Here is an 18,646-nt window from a genome sequence, read left to right on the forward strand (position 1 = left end):
ATGAAATTATAAAAGTACTTTTTTATTAAAAAAGAAATTATTATCCTTTAAATTAATAGATAATAAATGATATATTTTCTTAAAAAAAATGGTGCATGAAATTTAAGGATCATTTCACTCTCTTCTACTGCTTCTGCTTAAAATATAAGCTGCTCACTACCTATTTCTCTAAATAAGAAAAAATATCATTATTTCATGCTTCTGCTATTTTCATAAGCCAAACAATACCACAAAAATCAAAAGTATTTATTTCCCTCCCACAGTTTTACAAAAGAATGAGGTTGAATAAAATAAAAATATATCACAGCTTGTTTAGAAAAATATTGCATCTAATTGCCAGTACTAATACTTAACTTCTCAGAACCAAAAATTGATCTTTTTACCCTAGCAAGGAGACAACTATGCAATCTGACACAATCAGGTAAATGGAAATAAATTATTCATCCCAAGTGCCCAGAGCAAAATATAAGTGGTTACTTAGAATTAGAAATGAAAAACACATTGCTCTCTAATGAACTAGTGAACAAATTAACAATACAAGCAACACACCATTGTGGTGGAAATCCTCTTCTTTCCAGAACCTCGTCTTGACGAGGCAGAACAACTACTCCCATTTGATGATGTGCCAGCTCTTCTACTCACTTTTCCATTAGAAAGTGATCTCTGCACAAACATTCACTCTCACATCTCAACACATGCACAGATGGATACACAAATGCACACATAATGGGACTTCATGAGTTAATCAGATGCAAGAATACCCGAGGTCCCTTGGCAGCTCTTTTCTGACGCACAAAGTCCATCAATGGTGTAATTACAGGATTATCTTTTGCAGCACCTGCTTAGGAACATGAATCAAATAAATAAAATTAAAGATATCTCAGACCTACCAATTCTGTCAATGAACGATATTATATTGCTTAACTTTCAAACCTAAAATTTATTGCATATTTTCCATATTAATTGCCTAACCTGATCGTTCTGCTTCCCTTTTCTCCAACTGTATCTCAGCACTGGGAAGATTCTCAACAGGCTTGGCAAGAAGTTCAAGAAACTCCAGATACTCAGAATCTAGATGTTAACCATGCAAATACTAATATTTATCAAAAGGAAAAGATTCAATACATATAAGTCCATTTGACTAACATATACCCTGAAAGATACGTCAAGTCTCTGTCTAAGTGGTACCTTTGTATATGGACCCATCGCGGCCATCCTTTTTAGACCACTGTCTAGGAACACGTTGTGAAGGAGCATATTCAACCATGACTTTGAACTGTGCTCCTGGGAAGGAAATACAGCCACAGAGAGAGAGATCCAGAGTCAGGATGCAGTGTGTATGTGGATTAAGTTACTTTGAATACAAAATTGATGATAATCGAAAGCTTTCTACACATATTCCTTAAAAGATATTGAGTATATGCAACGTAAACCCTGTCCCAAGTCAGATATTCCACTCATTGCTTAAAATATGTGGAGAGCCAGCTTTGGTACTGGAGACATATCTATAGAAGCTAGTAAAAATGCACTGACCAAAATCCAACTACAATAATGATGACAATGATACAACCCTTTTACTTTTGCAAGATCATACACATGACTAATGAATAATTGCAGAGGATGTCAATAGTTACCCTTTTCATTTACAAAGATGTGGCCGTTAAAGAACTCAGCAAACTCTATAACGTCCTCTGGCTTTTTGAAGTCAACGTAAGCTCTGGAATAGGACATATGCTTCTGGCTGAAAATCGATGTAAAAGATTTTTAAAAAAAGAAAAGGCTTAACATATATGCTACGCATTGTAAACGCACATCCATTCATATAACAAATCGCATCATAGACGGTCAGCCTTAACGAGAAAAAAAAAAACTTCAAATAAAGGAATTCAAGAAAAAGGAGTGCTACCAATGAAACAAGCAACAAGATGGTGAACAATTCAAATATATTTTAAAGTTATTCTCCCAATAACAGGGCAAACCTCAACCAGGGTTACTTGGCTCCGGTAATAAGATATACACGCAACCATAACTTTAGTGTAAGAATGTAGAACAAAAGAGAAGTAACAAGGATGATTTCAAAGCCACTCTTCCTTCATATACATACTGCTACAACAGAGACGTCTGCAGTCGATGCATAAGCACAAAAAGACACTAAAAGAAAAGATATGCTGGACATTAAACTATCCCTTCAAGGATTTTGATATCAATCTGGCATTTCTTTGCATAAAACAAGATTCAATAATGGAACAAAATAATATCTAAATAAACATTAACAAAGGAATATTAAAGCAAAGAAACAATGAAGAAAAAAGAAACTAAACATTATAAGCTGAAGGAGCGGAAATGCAGAATCGCAAACCTGATTTTTCCGGGACGAAAGGAGACCCAATTGTAGCGGCCAGCGAAGGTGCCGTCAATTTGGTCCAAAAGTGCGGCCTCAGAAATCGTAGGAGGCAAGTGCCGCAGCACCACCTTCGTCCGATCCAACGCACCCTTCATGCGACGACAACGACGAAAAACCCTAACAGAAAAACGGCTTCGAGTCCTGCAGTTACGACACTCGCGGAAACGGTCAAAGATGAAGGATGAAGAACGAGAATCTCTTTGGTATTACATCTTCTTCCGCTTGCGAGGATCAATCACAGAAAATTGTGTGCCCTAATTGCGCAGAAAAAGCCCCAAATTGCCATCTGCCCTAACCGAAGCTAGTGAGAGTGTGTGTTATGTCAAAAGGACTTAGCGAGCGGAAAGCATATACCGTTGCGACGTTGCGTTTTGCCGTTCCCTTCTCTTTTCTTATAAAACGTGTAATCTACGAATGTACGAGGCCACTCTTATATATATCAGTATCAGTATAAATATAAATAGAATTTAATTTACACGTAACGCCACCTACTGTTTGTTACTTTGTTTACAAGTATGGAATAATGAAACAAAAATATAAAGATACAAAATCGTATTTCACATATGAGTTATAAATAAATATTATATTTAAAAATATTAAATTAATATATTTTATTTTTATTTTAATAAAAAAATATTAATATTTTGTTCGTTACTGGTCAACCCTAATACCTTCCCTCGTTTCATATATCGGTTTTAGGGTAAATATTATAAAATTAGACGATATTATGGATTATATGCAATACGTTTTTATTCATGTTGATAACTTGATATACATGCATCTCTAATGAAAATTTAAACTACCACAAAACATTTTAAGAAAACATATTAAAAAAATATTGAAAAGGATAAGTAATGTAGAATAATCCACTTTTTCATCAATTCATATGATATGACACTAACAAATTGGTATAAATATTAAACTTAGCTCTTCTTATAAATTAATGTATGATATATAATTGCCAAGGAGTAATAGCTTAAGTGGCATTGTCTCCCCATACTCAATTAAGAGGTTGCGGGTTCGAGTCTCATATCTTTGGTTAAAAAAAAAAAAATGTATGATATATAATTTGTCCTTAATTTTGTTTTTTAGTGTCATTTCTAGTTGTGTGATACATTAACTTAAGAGGATTTACCCATTTTGATTTTTAACAAATTTTAGACCAGACATTTCTGTTTGATCTCAACTAAAATTAGGTATTCGATTGATTCTTAATAATTAATTTCGTCAGTCATTTGGGTATTTTATTCCGTCAATTCTAACGGAAGATAAAATGATCCCTGACAGCTCTAACGAGATACAAAATGGTCCATGCCCCCTTTTGTTTGAAAACAATACTGTTCTCTCCCAATTTTCATCGTATCTTACTATCTTGCATAATTCTAACATTCATACTCTCCTTCTTCACCTTCACAACATTCTTTTCTATCTTCTCCTTTCTCCTTTTCAGTTCCAAGATCAAGCCATGGTATAACTGCCACATGTGTCGTACCTACCTAAACATGTCATGAACCACATACTTCCTAAATCTCTGTGACTGGTACACCTACTTCCTCTGCACTTCACCCACCAGAAGCATTCACTTCCACTTTCTCGATAACAGTATCACCTCCAATCCCGACAACGTCAACCACATCCTCAAGACCAAGTTCCATAACTATTTCAAGGGCACGCCTTTCTCCACTTTCTAGCAAGCAATATAGATTGTTGGACATTAGGACATTATGATAAGATTCTCCCTCGATATCACATGCAAATTCTTATTTGGAATGGACTCCAATGCTTCGTTCCTTCTATCCTAGAGTCCAAATTGGTAGACAACTTTAACCTCGCATCCAAGCTATCAGTACAACCAATAATATCGCCGTCGTTGTTTATATGGAAATTGAAACGATTACTAAACGTTGATTCGGAGAAGAAGCTGAAGAAAATGATCGGAGTGGTGGACAATATGGCTATAGAGATGATGGAGAAGAGGAAGAGGAAGAGGGAGATGGTGACAACGATGACGGGTCTTAATAAATCAAACTTACTGTCTAGATTCATGGGATCTATCAAAGATGACAAGTATTTGAGAGATATAGTCACTAGTTTCCTGAGTATGAATTGGTTGAGAACAAGTTGAGGATTTTTTTTCTTGTGAATATTGAAGTTGTAGAGTGTACATTGTGTAACTTAAAGTTGTAGTGTTAGATTATTAGGATTATGTAAGATATGATGAAAATTGGGGGAGAATATTATCGTTTTCAAACAAGAGGGTCAGGGACTATTTTGTTTCTTGTTAGAGTTGTCATGGACTATTTTGTCTTCTATTAAAATTAACGGAGCAAAAAATTTAAGTGACTAATAGAAATAATTGTTAAAGACTAATCGAATAATTAATTTTAATTAGAAATTAAAATGTTTAGTTTGAAATTTTGTTGAGACCAAAATAGATAAATATTCTTAAGTTAATATATAATTTTTTTATCGTTACATTATTGACCGGAAAAATGAGACATTTTATAAATGAGATAAATTAGGACTTTGGTTATGAAAATTTTGGTTCATACATTGCGAGTTTCAAATCAGTTCCTTGGGAATACCTACAAGAAAAAATCAATAATGAAGAGGGTGAGAATGAGTTGAGAAAAAAACTCATACCTAATCTTATATTATTGTCTAGTAGCTTGGTTGTTGATTATTTTGAACATATATTAACCTTGGAACCAGGTTCCAATGAGAATCCTCATGTGAAATTGTGGAGTTTGGAGAGATCTCTGACAATTCACAATTTTAAAGAGATGTGCCAATTTCACTTTTTTGAGTTAGTTTTTTCTGTGAAACAAAAAACCAATCTCGAAATGTCGAACGAAAAATAAGATCTTGTGAATATTCAAGTTTTACCATCATAGACCCAAGTGGATTAGCAGGGGCATTGCATTAGCATGGAAGGATTATATGGAGGTGAGAATACTTTCAACAACTTCTTACTCTATTGTTGCTATAGTAAAGGACGAGGGTAAAAATCTGGTTTGGAGGCTGGTCAAGGGTGTATCTCAGCACTAACAAACAAATCTGTGTTCGACAATATGAGGAGCTATCTAGCCAACTTTCACAATTTGAGGATAACCTTATTATTATGGGTGATTTCAAGGCGACACGTAATCAAAATGAGAAGGAAGGGGGAAATCTTTGCACGTCGGTTTCCATGGATAACTTCAATGATTTCATTAATGATAACAAATTGATGGATCTTGGGATGATGGGTCAGCCGTTTACCTAGACCAATAGGAGGCGTGGAAAGCATCAAATAAGGGAGAGAATTGACCGTTTCTTGACAGGTCAAGTGTGGAGAAGTGCTTATACTTCGGCAGTGGTAAGAAGGTTGACTGCAAATGGTTCTAACCACGCTCCATTATTGCTGAAATCTGATCCACCAACCTGGATCACGAAGAGAAGATTCAAATTCCAAGCTCGTTGGTGCAAAGTGGAGGAGGTTCGGCAGATTATTACTGAAGCCTAGAAAACAGAAATTCACGACTCTCTTATGTTTTCTTTAGCTCAAAAACTGAAGATATGTCGCCATCGATTAGTCCTATGGCAGCAGTAAGGTAGAAACAATTCAAGAAAAGAAATTGTTGAAATTTCGGCTAAACTAGACCACCTTCGGGATGAAGGCATTCATGGGGGTATAGAGTTGAGTAAACTAGAAAAAAAATTGGAGGATGAACTTAACAAGGAGGAGAGTTACTGGAAGGAGAAGTTCATGTGCAAATGGTTAAAAGAAGGAGATAAAAATACAAGGTATTTTTCACTAAAAGTGTCAAGTCAAGAACCGAAAAAACAAAATATGGGAATTGACCACCACTAATGGTGAGATGGCTTCGGACCTCGAGAGCAAAGCCAATTTAGCTGAATTCTATTTTAAAGACATTTTTTCATCTCCAAATCCAGAATAACCAAGTTACCTGTTTGATGAGTTCACCCCTTCGGTTACAACTTCCATGAACCGAAGATTGGTAAGGCCAGTTACTATTGAGGAAACAAAGAGAGCTACCTTCTCTGTTTGTGCTCAAAGTGTCCCTGTAGATGATGGTTTCATAGCAAAATTTTTCCAATTCTACTAGTATATTATCGGTGGAGATGTGTTCAAAGTAGTGGGTAGCTTCTTTGGTGGTGGACGGATGCTTAAAGGCTTCAATCATACTCAAATATGCTTGGTCCCTAAGATCCCAGATGCTAGAGAAACGACACAGATTAGACCTATTAGCCTATCTTCATTTGTCTACAAGATTCTTTCAAAAATTCTGGTTCATAGACTTCAAAACTTCATGAATAAAATAGTGAGTTCAAATCAGAGTGCTTTTTTGAAGGGTAGGCTTATTTCTAATAACATTCTCATTGCTCATGAATGTGGAGACTTTTACACGACAGATTGCTAACAAACCAGACAAGCACACACCTTTGGTGGTGATGACACATGCCATAGTTGTAGAACTCAGCCAGAGGACACTTTACATGCTTTCAGAAATTCCCCGACTGTCTCAAGCACCTAGATGAACCTGATATAACCAGTTGCTGTGCAAGCTTTCTTCGGCACCAATTTGAAGGATTGGATTACTCTAAACCTCAACAATCAACTAGGAACCTCACCAGATACAGAATGGAAGGACACTTTCAACATCACATGCTGGAACATGTGGAATTGGCGAAACAGAGAACTTCATGAGAACAACTATCAAAGACCTCCCAATGCAAGCAGGGAGATTTTAAAAAGGGTGTGAGAAATCCGTGAATCTTTTGACAGAAAGAAAATCTCACCTTTGGTAACTCGGAAGGAAACCATTCGTGTGAGATGGAATCGGGCACCATCAAATTGGATCACGCTGAACACAGACGGCGCTATAGAGGGCACGACGATGAAGGTTAGTTGCGGAGGACTCTTCAGGGGCAACGATGGGAAGTGGATTGGCGGCTTCTCCTTTCCCATCGGTCGTTGCTCAGCTTACAAGGCTGAGTTGTGGGGCATTCTGAAAGGACTAGAGCGGGCTTGGGCTTTGGAAATAAGGAAATTAGTTATACAGTGTGACTCCCAAGCTACTATATCCATGATTAATGGTCAAAAAGATCTTAGCAAACACCCTAATGCCTTTATCAAAAATATTAACCAGTGAAAAAAAAGAAGTCTTGGAAATTTTTGTTTGTAAACATTTATAGGGAGAGCAACAGATGTGCTGATTACCTAGCTCGAAAAAATCTAAACTTAGATCCAGGCTTTTATTTTTGGGACCTACCTCTTAAACAGGTTATTAGCATTTTAGCTAATGATGAACAAGGGGTTTCTATGCCCCCGTTTAGTTTGTAATTAGTCTTCTTTTGGACTTTGGCTCCGATTAATCACAAAAAAAAAAAATTAATATATACTCGTTAATACAATACTTTCATGTCATGTGTACTAATTAAAATAATTCTGCACAAATAAAATAATAAAAGTTATGATATTTGTGTTTATTACAAAATACAAGATTTTCATACTATTGTTAAAAAAATTATTTTCAATAATTAACATTTTGATGACAGTGATAGAATTAAAAACATATTTATCTAAATAAATATGTTGGAATATTTATGCTTATTGTAATAAAAAAAATAATAAATAGTTAAATTTGTCCTTAAAAAATAAAAAATTATTTTTTAAATTGGTTTTCAATATTTTTTAATTAAATTTATCTTTTAAATATTTTAAGTTAGTTACATTAATTTTTTTGTCACTATGATTACTGATAACAATAAAATTTGTTGATATAACACGTTAAGTAACACTATAATACACACATGATAGATGTAATTAGTTATTAACATGATTAGTTTATGAAATTAGATTAAATCAACTAAAAAATAAAGGTTTTCAAAGCCTCAAAATCTCTCTCAATTTAAAATTAATTTTGATATAATTTCATAAACTTAGATCCATTATTTGGTACATGTAAAAACTTTCCCATATTATGAGTTTGGCTTGAGAAGTGAAATTCTCGTATTGAGGTCTAAGTCATTGGCTTGTGTCTCGACAGGGTGTTCACCTCCGGTCCAATCCGATGAAAGAATAAAAGCTCAAATTGCATAAAGTAAAATTACGAAACGCAAAGTGTTCACACACGGTAACTAAATGTATAGGTACGAATAGAACAAGACATAATAATATATATAAAACCTTGTAGATAGCTCCAGGATACACAAGGTAATAATTTAAGTAACAAGATATATACATATATAAGTTGAAATACTAAAAAGAGGACTAGTCACAGCCTATGGAATTTAGGTCGGCTAATCAAACTGAAATACAAAAGAGTTTTGAAGTTTAAAACAACAACAACCTATCTCTCAAAGTTTTCAGGAATAAAGACTCTAAGGCAACAGAGTAAAATATACAAAAGATGAGAGAAAAACTACAGCACAAGCAAAATAAAATAAAACATGAGAAAGATCATCCTCCGCTCTGTCACCATATCTGCAAACTCACCATGAGCAAAGTAGAATAAAACATGAGAAAGATCATCCTCCGCTCTGTCACCATATCTGCAAACTCACTGTGGTGGGTTGCGACCTGCATCTGAAAAACAACAACATATGGTATGAGAACTAGAGGTTGTCAGTATGGTAACAATGCCCCATATATAAGATGTAAGGTTCCGGGACGCCAAAGGCAATCCTAGAATTTCACACCGATACAGATATTCAAACTTAACAAAAATAAACAACTGAAACATAAACCATAATAGTGTTATCTAAACTTAGGGGGTTTCTAACTAATACTAATCACACCGTTGTATCCCACAGCCTTCACCAATCTAACCTTCGTGCGATCTCATCACCACCGCCTACCGAACCTCCTTAATCCTAGCAGAAAACACAGGTAATACAGACAAGTAAAGTACAAGTAAAGTACATGTACAGCAAATAGAACAATTATCAAGTAAACATGTGATTCATTTAGGCATAACAGAAATTAAGCAAAGCACACAAACAGGTAGAAGATGCATATGATGAATGCCTTTCTTATTGGCTTGTGATATCACTTGTCAGTCCATAAATGCCAATCCGACACATCCTCCCGGATGTAACCCTCCTACCACACCCAGAGATATAGGCTCTGCACACTCATACAGCAGAGAAATCTGCCATGCCGGAGATATAGGCTCCGCACACTCATACAACAGGAAGTCTGCTACGCCAGAGATATAGGCTCTGCACACACATGCGACAAATAAGGAAACAATAATAACTGGCTCATCATAAATTATTCCAAATATATAGTGTTAGGCACACTCTTGTAGCAGAAAAATGGCCACGCCAGAAATATAGGCTCTGCACACTTATGCAGTAGAAAAATTGCCACGCCGAGGATATAAGCTCCGCACACTCATGCAGCAGAAAAACTGCCACGCCGAAGATATAGGCTCTACACACTCCCATATAATCCAATAATTTCATCATTTCTTTCCAAGTTCTCAAATAATCATAACCATCACCGGTTTTCAATTTCTCAAATTCATCATAAGCATTCCCATTTCTCAAAAATCTCTTCAACCATATACTTCACAACTCAGTCTTCACCAATTTATGCTAGGATTTACATGGACCTTCCAAACCTATGTCACCGGCTCTAAACTCATAACTAAAATACCCTTTTTATTCCTTTATTGTTTTTCCCTTGATCCAAGACCCTAAAACTGGCAAAAAGGTTTTAAACAAGTATTACGCAAATTTGTAAACTTGTCGGGAAGGTAAAACGGTTAAAAAAAGGTTTTTATTGAAAAACAGGGTAGTATGTGTATGCATAGGATTGTGCATACGCACGCCCTGAAGAGTTTTCCGAGCTTGTGTATACGCATGATGTTGTGCGTACACACAACGTGCAAATTTCACAGAATGGGTGTGCGCACCAGAGTGTGCGAGCACTCTCAATAGTAGGCATATCCCTGTGTGTGTATGCGCACCAGAATTGTACGTATATACATTTTCTGAAAATCATAGGGTGTGCGTATGCACAAATAAAAATGTGGCCCCTATTCAGAGCATGCGCACAGCAGTGTGCATGCTCACACAAATCAGAACTTACAATTTCTGCAACATCAAAGAAATCAGTTTTTTAACACAAACTTCCAATGATCATATCTTTTTCTACAAAATTCCGATTTCTATAAAATCTATACCGTTTTAAAGCTCTTTGAATTATCTCTAATTTGATATAAAATTCAATCAATTTGAAAAATTGTAGTTCAACATATGATCCGCCAAAATTGGCCTAAAACCCATTTTTACCAAAAACCTTAAAGACTCAATTTCACCAAATCTCTCAATTCCAAAATCAATTATTCACAACCCAACAATACCAAATTCACTCAAAAATATATACCAAACATTTCTCAACCATATCAATCATTCAATCATCTAAACCATCTAATACTCACTTTATCCAACTCTAAATTCAACCTAAGTTCACATCAAATTTCCTCCACCACCATTCAATTTCAACACCAACCACAAGATTCAAAATCCAAAAAGACACCAAACTTCGAATCTTTCAAATTCACAAGTCTCATTCATTTAAACCATACCAAAATTCAATCTTACTCATTCCTACACATTACCAATGACACTTCTATCATTATTCAACCACACCATACTTAAAGCATTTAGTTTCAAATCCTCTATTTCTCCCACAATTCCTACTCACAAACCTCCATTATCATCAACCATCCATCCAACATCAATAAATTACATACCCATCATTCCAAACCATCACAAATATTATACATTTACTTATTACCATAAATTTTCATAATCCTCATGATTCCTCATTATAACCAATTACCATCAATACTCACCGACACCAACAATTTTCAACAATCATCATCAACCATAATAATCAATAACAACCAACAATTAACATCAATTCAATCCTATCCTAAGGTCTACTAGTCTAAGTGTCAAGAAATATTACATATTACATAAAGAAAACCGAAATCATACCTTGGTTGATTCCCAAAATGCACCACACACCAAAACGAAGCCACTAAACTCGATCCAAAGCCTCAAACCAACTCCAACAAATACCAAAACTCAATCTAACATCATAAAACATATCAACATCAAACTTAAGGTTCACAAAATAACTAAACACAAGAGTTTAATGAGACCTTACCTTAGCCAACGAGATTAGGGGCAAAATGCAACAATATTCTAATGTTAGATTACCCCTAAACAAACAAAATCACAAAATCTACTAAAAAATCATAACAAAAAATGCACAAAAGCTAGGGTAAGAAATTGGAGATTGAGTTTCAAAATCTTACCAACAAAACTTAGTTAGAAATGACAGGCTCAACGAGAGCTTCGTGTGGCCACAAATAGCTTGTCAATCGGAACTCTGGATCAAAAGTTATGGAGCTTTGAAAGAGTAGGTGAATAATAAAACCCATCTTCTTCTCTCTTCCCTTACAAGCACCTTTTTTCTTATTTTGGGGTGAAAATGAGCTGAAATGCTCATTTAATAAGCATATATACCTTAGGCCTTGGGTCCGGTCCAATTCGTTAGCGTTTTAGGTCCGTTTGGCCCACTTTGGGTTAAAACTTTTAAGATTAGTACCCGATTTTCTATTCTAAATTATTTTTGTCTTTTCAAAACAATAAATTCAATTTTTAAAATATCATTTTCTAAAATACGCGGTATCGAATAGACTAGAGTCGGTACTGCCAGCTTAAGCACCAGTACGCATTTTCATAAAAAAATTTTCGAAAAAGATACATTTTCAATTTAGAAAAATTCATTGAAATCAAATTTCACCTTTTTATTTTCAAAATATCATTTCTATATTTTCGAACCAACTCTGGGTAATTAAAAATTATTATTTTGTTAAAACGGTTATACGTGAAAATTCTGATTCTAACATAAGTACTGTTTTTGTCTCTAAAATTTAGGGTCAATATCAAAATTGTCCCTAACCTTATTTTGGATTTAAATTCGTCCCTAACGTTTTATTTAGTATTAAAATCGTTCTTTTTACTATTTTACCCTTATTTCACTAAACCTACACTCTCCCCTTTCTAACTCCAAACCCTATCTTCTTCACTCCACCGTCAAAACACACACATACAGCTCCTTCTTCACACACAACCGTCACAACACACAGCTTCTTCTTTTCTTCTTCTTTTTCTTCTCCATCACACACAACCGTTTCTTCTTCACCTCGACGGCGACCTCCAAGCGCAACAGCAGCCAACGGCGACCTCCACCTCGACGGCGCGGCAATCTCCAAGAACAGCAGCAGCCAACGGCGACCTCCACCCCGATGGCGACCTCCAAGAACAGCAGCGGCGACCTTCATGCTTTTTATAAGATATAGTTTCATTCTTTTTGTTTTGAAAAAAAAAACTGAATCTATTATTGTTGTTAGATTTAAAAAATTTGATGTTATTCATCACAATCCCTAATTCCCTAATTTTTATTGTTGGTTTAATTTTTTTTTCCTTATTTATGGATTGCTGTTGTTTTTTTTTTGGATTTTTTGTTTTTCTCTAATTTTTGTTATTGTTCTTGGTAATTAAATTTATATATTTTTTGTTTTTGTAATTGGAGATGAATTTAGATATTTTTAATTCTTGTAATTGGATTTTGTTAATTGTATTTAAAGATTTGAAGTTTTGAGTTTTGTCCGTAGAAGAAGAAGAACAAGAGTGAAATGGTGAGAAAATGAGTATTTTTGTCATTTAAAAGAAATATTTAAAAAGACAATTTTAATACCAGATAAAACGTTAGAGATGATTTTAAATCTAAAATAAAATTAGAGACGATTTTAATTTTGACCTTAAATCTTAGGGAGCAAAACAATACTTATGCCTTTTAAATACTAGAGTAAAGTATCGTTTTTGTCCCCAACGTTTGGGGTAAGTCCTATTTGTGTCCCTAACGTTTAAATCGTCCTATTTGTATCCTTAACGTTTATAAAAGTGATTCAATGTTATCCTACTATCAATTACACTAACAAATCAGATTATATTTTTCAATTATTCTCACTTGGATGTATTCATTCTCAATTAGGTCTCACTTGGATGTGTTCAATTTTAATATTATACCCACTATTTGTGTTTAGATTCAATTATGTCCTTAGGAAAGTGAATTATGTAAATGTTATAGGAATTAGTTTCAACATTTGATGAGCTATTTTTCAGAATAGATCATTGATTCTATCTCAGACATTTGTATTATAACTTCAAGAAGAGATTTTTAAAACTCAAACTAAAGTGCTCATGATGTATAATTGACGACAGGATAACATTGAATTACTTTTATAAACGTTAGGGATACAAATAGGACGATTTAAACGTTAGGGACACAAATAGGATTTACCCCAAACGTTGGGGACAAAAACGATACTTTACTATAATTTTACAAAATTAAAAAGAAATATTTTATTTTATTGGTTATTAACATAAAAATATTAATATTTATTATATTAAGTTTTTTAATAAATTTTAATTTTATTATTATTTTCAGTCTCTAATTATTTATTTAAAGAACAAAACAATCCTTTATATTTCTAAAATTTATATTCAATCTCTAACTATTTAAATACTTAATCTAATTATTTAAATAATTAAAAATTTTATTAAATTAATTATTTGAAATTATAAAAAATACTTTAATTTTTGAACATATAGCAAAAGACCGAAAAGGATATTTAATTATTTAGTTTTGATTTTATTTACTTTGAGGGATGAAAAATAAATGGCGCACACACACGTGACACATGTTATGATGAGTGGGGAACAGATGAAAACAGCGGAAGGCAAATAGAGAAGATTGGGAATGCGGTAAAAGATTTAGAGAGTGAAGAGTGAATGAGTTGAGAAGTGAGTTGGTAAGTGATGCAGTGAAATGAAATATAAAAGGCCCACCACCCCCATCCCTACCTTCTCCTCTAACTCTCTTCTCTCTTGCCGCTGCCGCTTCTCCTCCTCCTCCTCCTCCTAAGGGCTTTGCCAACGGTAACCGTCAACCTCGTCCCTTCTCCTTTTCTTTATTTCTTTTTAATTTCGTCACGCGGAATTCGTGTCCAGTTTCCCCTATGGTTTGTTATATAACTAACTAACAAACCAACTAACTGAGTTGTGTGGATTGACTTTGAGGTGCAGAGAGAGAGAAAGAAAGAAAGAAAGAAAGAAAGAGAGAGAGTGAGAGTAGATGGCAGAGAGGATCCCATCTGGGAGTTATTTTCAGTACCCTCCTCCAGCAGTTCCTCCGTCTCCAATTAGGTCATCATCTTCTTCCATTCCTTCAGATCGAGAGAGGTAAGCTTCCATCTTCATCTTCTTTCTTTCCTTTCCCCACTCCAATCTACATCCACCACATTAATCTTATTTTAAAATCTGCAATTCAAACAAGGCTTCATTAATTACACTCTGCTCTGTGTGCCTTCACTGTTAATGTTGCAATTCGCATCACGGATAGAGTAGAACATAAATTTGCTTCACTTGAGTGACTTGACGGTAATTGCCATGGCTTAATCTTCTACTAACTATTCATCAGCTCCTGTTGTTGGGGATTCACTAATATAAAGCATGAGCCTAGACTGAGTCTTGGATTGGAGTCACTATTCCTTCTTGGTTTTCTTGTTGGTTCTTGCTTCCATATACTTCCTTGGCACATCTTTTTTGCCCGTTTTACCTGTTCCGTTTGATCTTTGGGGTGTAGGAGCGATTATTCTTGCTTCTGCAAGTCTAAAAGTGACTATTACTTGTTTATGAATGGTGTGTTTGGAAAACTTACCCAAACAGGCTGCAAAAATTCAAGGAGAAGAAAAACAAGTAGGTTACTAACTTAATGGGGTTGCATAAACAAATACGCTCAATGTCAGTTTGTGAATCAATGAGATCCAATATTTAATTAAGGAAAAGTCTAGGGGCCAGCAATTTTATTGAATTTTGGCCAGCAAGTAACCAGCAGAGAAAGATGAGCCATTGGATGAAATCTCACACCAATCTCACACCATTAAATCATCATTGATAGTTATTTGATGGCTACTAATCACAAAAATTGCTGGCCCCCTAGCATTGCTCTTTAATTAAATTGTATTGATAATATTGGTCGGAATGGTCGTAATTTGTAATTCTCAAGTATAATCTACTTCTGCATTGTGCGGCCGTATGGATGCATAATTAATTGCTGAGAAATTGCAGATATTTGTCTGAATTACTGGCAGAGAGGCAAAAGTTGGGACCATTTGTGCAAGTTCTGCCACAATGTACAAGGCTCTTGACTCAAGGTTTAAAAATCACCTAACCATTCCTATAGCAGTAGTTTCTTTGGTTTCTAATTTATAGATATCTTCACAATATGATATTGTCATGACTCCTTGATCCCAAATAGTTACTTCTATAACAATGAATAATATCTTAACAATAGTAAAGGGAAAGATAGATAAGTAACCAACCATGAATGATAGAAGCAATCAAATCGTTTGCTAGGATTGTTAGTTTCATGTCTATTTGGCGTTTCCATGTAAACTATCACTCTTTAGTGTCATTTATTTGTGCATACTATTCACTTGCTAGACTTGGTGGCTTCCTTAAAAGAGCCCTGCTTATACCACTTTTGCTGTTGTAAGTTTTTCTCGTTTATCTCAATATGTACTGTGGCATTACAGAAATCAGACGGATATCAGGCTTCAATCAAGGTTTCATGGATCATGAAAGACTTGAGCCAGATAGTCCATTTAGATCCTTAAGTCATCATCCAATTAGTAGGCCTACGGATCTGGAGGGATGGCCTACCATACCAATAGAGGTACTGCTAAGTCATTGATGCTAGTAATGTCAATCAAATAATTCTCGAATCTTATTATTTCACTGCTATAATGCGCATCTCCTTTATGTATTTTTAATTGATATTTTACTGTACCTGTGCTTTTTAAATGAGCTTACTTAATATATAAAGCTGGAATTCAACTTCGAAGCTTATTTTTGAGAAACGTGTTTCATGCATTCGAATGCACTAGTGCAACTTGTTTGTGTGCATTTCATCATTGAAAGCTTCAAGATCGTGCCAATTTGGTGCATGACATATCAAAGAACTGGGAAGTCGGTACTTTGATGGGCATTATTTTAAATTTCTTGGTTATTCCACATTTAATCTGTATTAGAAATCAGAAGCGTATGTTTTTCATTTCTCTTAATCTGCCTAGGACCAGCCCATATACTTTCAATCAGCTAGGTAACAGTTAGAACAAACTCACTGTAGCTGTTTCGCTAGATTTTGGCTCCATTTTCATGTCTTTTTGGTTACCACATGATGGAATCATATCACATATTCATATATCCCTTATGCACTGAAGCTTAAAATAAGTTTTTGTTTTTGTTTTATTTTTTATTTTATCATGCTCATTACATGATTGGATGGATAGTTCCGGCAGTCTGCTAGAGATGGGAAATCAGGAAGCATGTAACTAAACTGATGAATATGGATATGAGATGTCAAATTTGTGCAGAATCTCAGCAGTTAGCTTTCTGCATGACCTCTACTTGCAGTCAAACATTAAGCAAAGAGTGCAAAAATCTCAGATTCTTTGGCTTATTAACTGAAATGCTAAATTTCTTGTAAATGGGCAATTAACAGTGTGATGACAATTTTTTTGGAATTGTGAGGGAACTTGGTAGCAAGTCAGATTGGGCTGTTATCACAATTTTACTTATAAAATTGGGAGTGCTCAACAATGTGAATTTGTTGCAAGTGCAGGACAATGGAAATCTCCAAAGAATGGCATCATTTCAAACACCACCAATGGGTTGGCCAGGAGCGCAAGGAGTTCCTGCTACACCTGTAGTTAAGAGAGTTATCAGACTTGATGTCCCCGTAGACAAATATCCAAATGTAAGTCAAATGTTCTTCAGTTTTTGCTTACCAGTTTACAATTTCTTTTCTATATCAATTAATAGTTTCTTGATTAAAATCTCAGCAGTATAATTTCGTTGGCCGAATTCTGGGGCCTCGTGGGAACTCGTTGAAAAGAGTAGAAGCCATGACAGAATGTAGGGTTTACATCAGGGGCTGTGGCTCTGTGAAGGATTCTATCAAGGTAAAGTTGGTATAACTGTGTTTTGCTCTGAGTTGATTCTTTTCTCAGTTGTTTCACCTTGGTATGTTGCATTTGACGTTCCTCCCCCAATTTACTCTATTCCTAGCACTGTTCTTTTGAGTTTTCATAGTAAGGGTGTGAACATTTGTAGTTGGGTGAAAATTTGTTAGATTAGATTCATGAGAATTCACATGGATCTATTACACAAAAAATTCACCTGCTAACTAAAACACCACCATTTAAGTAAAAGGATCACACACAGTATGCCATTTTTCTTGATTTACAACTTTTCTTCATAGGAAGAGAAGCTTAAAGATAAACCTGGATATGAGCATCTTAAAGAGCCATTGCATGTTTTGGTGGAGGCAGAGTTTCCAGAAGATATAATTGATAATCGCTTGGATCATGCTGTGAGGATACTCGAAAATCTTTTGAAGCCAGTGGTATAAATACATTTCTTATATTTGATCACTTTAATTGTGCCTCGCTCTCTGTGTCTCATGCTAACCATTGCTAACCTGCCAGGATGAATCCCTGGATCACTATAAGAAGCAGCAATTGAGGGAGTTAGCCATGCTCAATGGTACTTTGAGGGAGGAAAGTCCAAGCATGAGTCCAAGCATGAGTCCGAGCATGTCGCCTTTTAACAGTACTGGAATGAAGCGAGCCAAGACAGGAAGATGACCCCGACATGATGACTATGGATCATGACCCTACAGTTTTCTCAATCTAAATTATTAGCATCTGATCTCTTAGAGTTTTTGTGATGGCCTTTTCAGTGTTATTCACCGGAGACACCTTCGGGGTTGAGCCTCCTCAAGCAGCTTGTTGGGATGACAGATGGTTTTTCCACTCAATTTAATTGACCATTTCACCTTGGCTTCTATTCTTTCGTGTATTAACCTCTAGAACATTGACCCTCATTTTGCTGTTGTGTATTAACTAATTTGCAGGTGCTATTCCATAGATTCCCCTTCCCCTCTTTCTTCTGCTTTATTTGTTTTTTTTCCCCCTTCAATTTGTCAGATCATTAGATTACATACTATGCCTATTTATAAATATGCATGGTATTGAGTATTGACTCTCAAACTAAATAAAACAAGTGGAGTGTTTTGATTGTATTGCA

The 18,646-nt window shown here is 35.1% G+C and overlaps 2 protein-coding genes across 5 annotated transcripts in view; one reads left to right on the forward strand and one right to left on the reverse strand.

The window, feature by feature from the left end:
• The window catches only part of LOC107638503 (regulator of nonsense transcripts UPF3), a 5,366-nt gene extending 2,546 nt beyond the window's left edge, over positions 1 to 2,820 (reverse strand). Inside the window, exons 1-6 of one of the 2 annotated variants that reach the window (XM_016341812.2) lie at positions 2,360 to 2,820; positions 1,635 to 1,741; positions 1,189 to 1,284; positions 973 to 1,071; positions 762 to 838; positions 550 to 663 (exon numbers count right to left, since the gene is read on the reverse strand). In XM_016341812.2, the coding sequence (XP_016197298.1) occupies positions 550 to 663; positions 762 to 838; positions 973 to 1,071; positions 1,189 to 1,284; positions 1,635 to 1,741; positions 2,360 to 2,499 (633 nt within the window). In that variant the 5' untranslated portion in view covers positions 2,500 to 2,820. The remainder of the gene's footprint in view (positions 1 to 549; positions 664 to 761; positions 839 to 972; positions 1,072 to 1,188; positions 1,285 to 1,634; positions 1,742 to 2,359) is intronic. The other variant, XM_016341813.2, reaches the window with a different exon arrangement.
• On the forward strand, positions 14,276 to 18,646 carry LOC107638506 (KH domain-containing protein At1g09660/At1g09670). Of its 3 annotated transcripts, none has more exons than XM_021120512.1 (8): positions 14,276 to 14,434; positions 14,582 to 14,737; positions 15,626 to 15,711; positions 16,093 to 16,232; positions 17,181 to 17,315; positions 17,404 to 17,520; positions 17,820 to 17,963; positions 18,046 to 18,646. In XM_021120512.1, exons 2-8 carry the CDS (start codon positions 14,631 to 14,633, stop codon positions 18,202 to 18,204), a joined length of 888 nt encoding a protein of 295 aa, XP_020976171.1. In that variant the 5' UTR covers positions 14,276 to 14,434; positions 14,582 to 14,630; the 3' UTR covers positions 18,205 to 18,646. The 3 variants fall into 3 exon arrangements, with proteins under 3 accessions (XP_020976171.1, XP_020976169.1, XP_020976170.1); XM_021120510.1 differs by having other exon boundaries at positions 14,287 to 14,434; positions 14,584 to 14,737; positions 17,401 to 17,520; XM_021120511.1 differs by having other exon boundaries at positions 14,300 to 14,434; positions 14,588 to 14,737; positions 17,401 to 17,520.

This window comes from Arachis ipaensis, chromosome B04, assembly GCF_000816755.2.
Source record: "Arachis ipaensis cultivar K30076 chromosome B04, Araip1.1, whole genome shotgun sequence".
NCBI lineage: Eukaryota > Viridiplantae > Streptophyta > Magnoliopsida > Fabales > Fabaceae > Arachis > Arachis ipaensis.

Coding starts and splice junctions, on each gene's coding strand:
- LOC107638506 (XM_021120510.1), top strand. CDS start 14,631: ATGGCAGAGAGGATCCCATCTGGGAGTTATTTTCAGTACCCTCCTCCA. Junction 15,712..16,092: donor TACAAGGCTCTTGACTCAAG/GTTTAAAAATCA, acceptor GTGGCATTACAG/AAATCAGACGGATATCAGGC. Junction 17,521..17,819: donor CTGTGAAGGATTCTATCAAG/GTAAAGTTGGTA, acceptor TTTTCTTCATAG/GAAGAGAAGCTTAAAGATAA.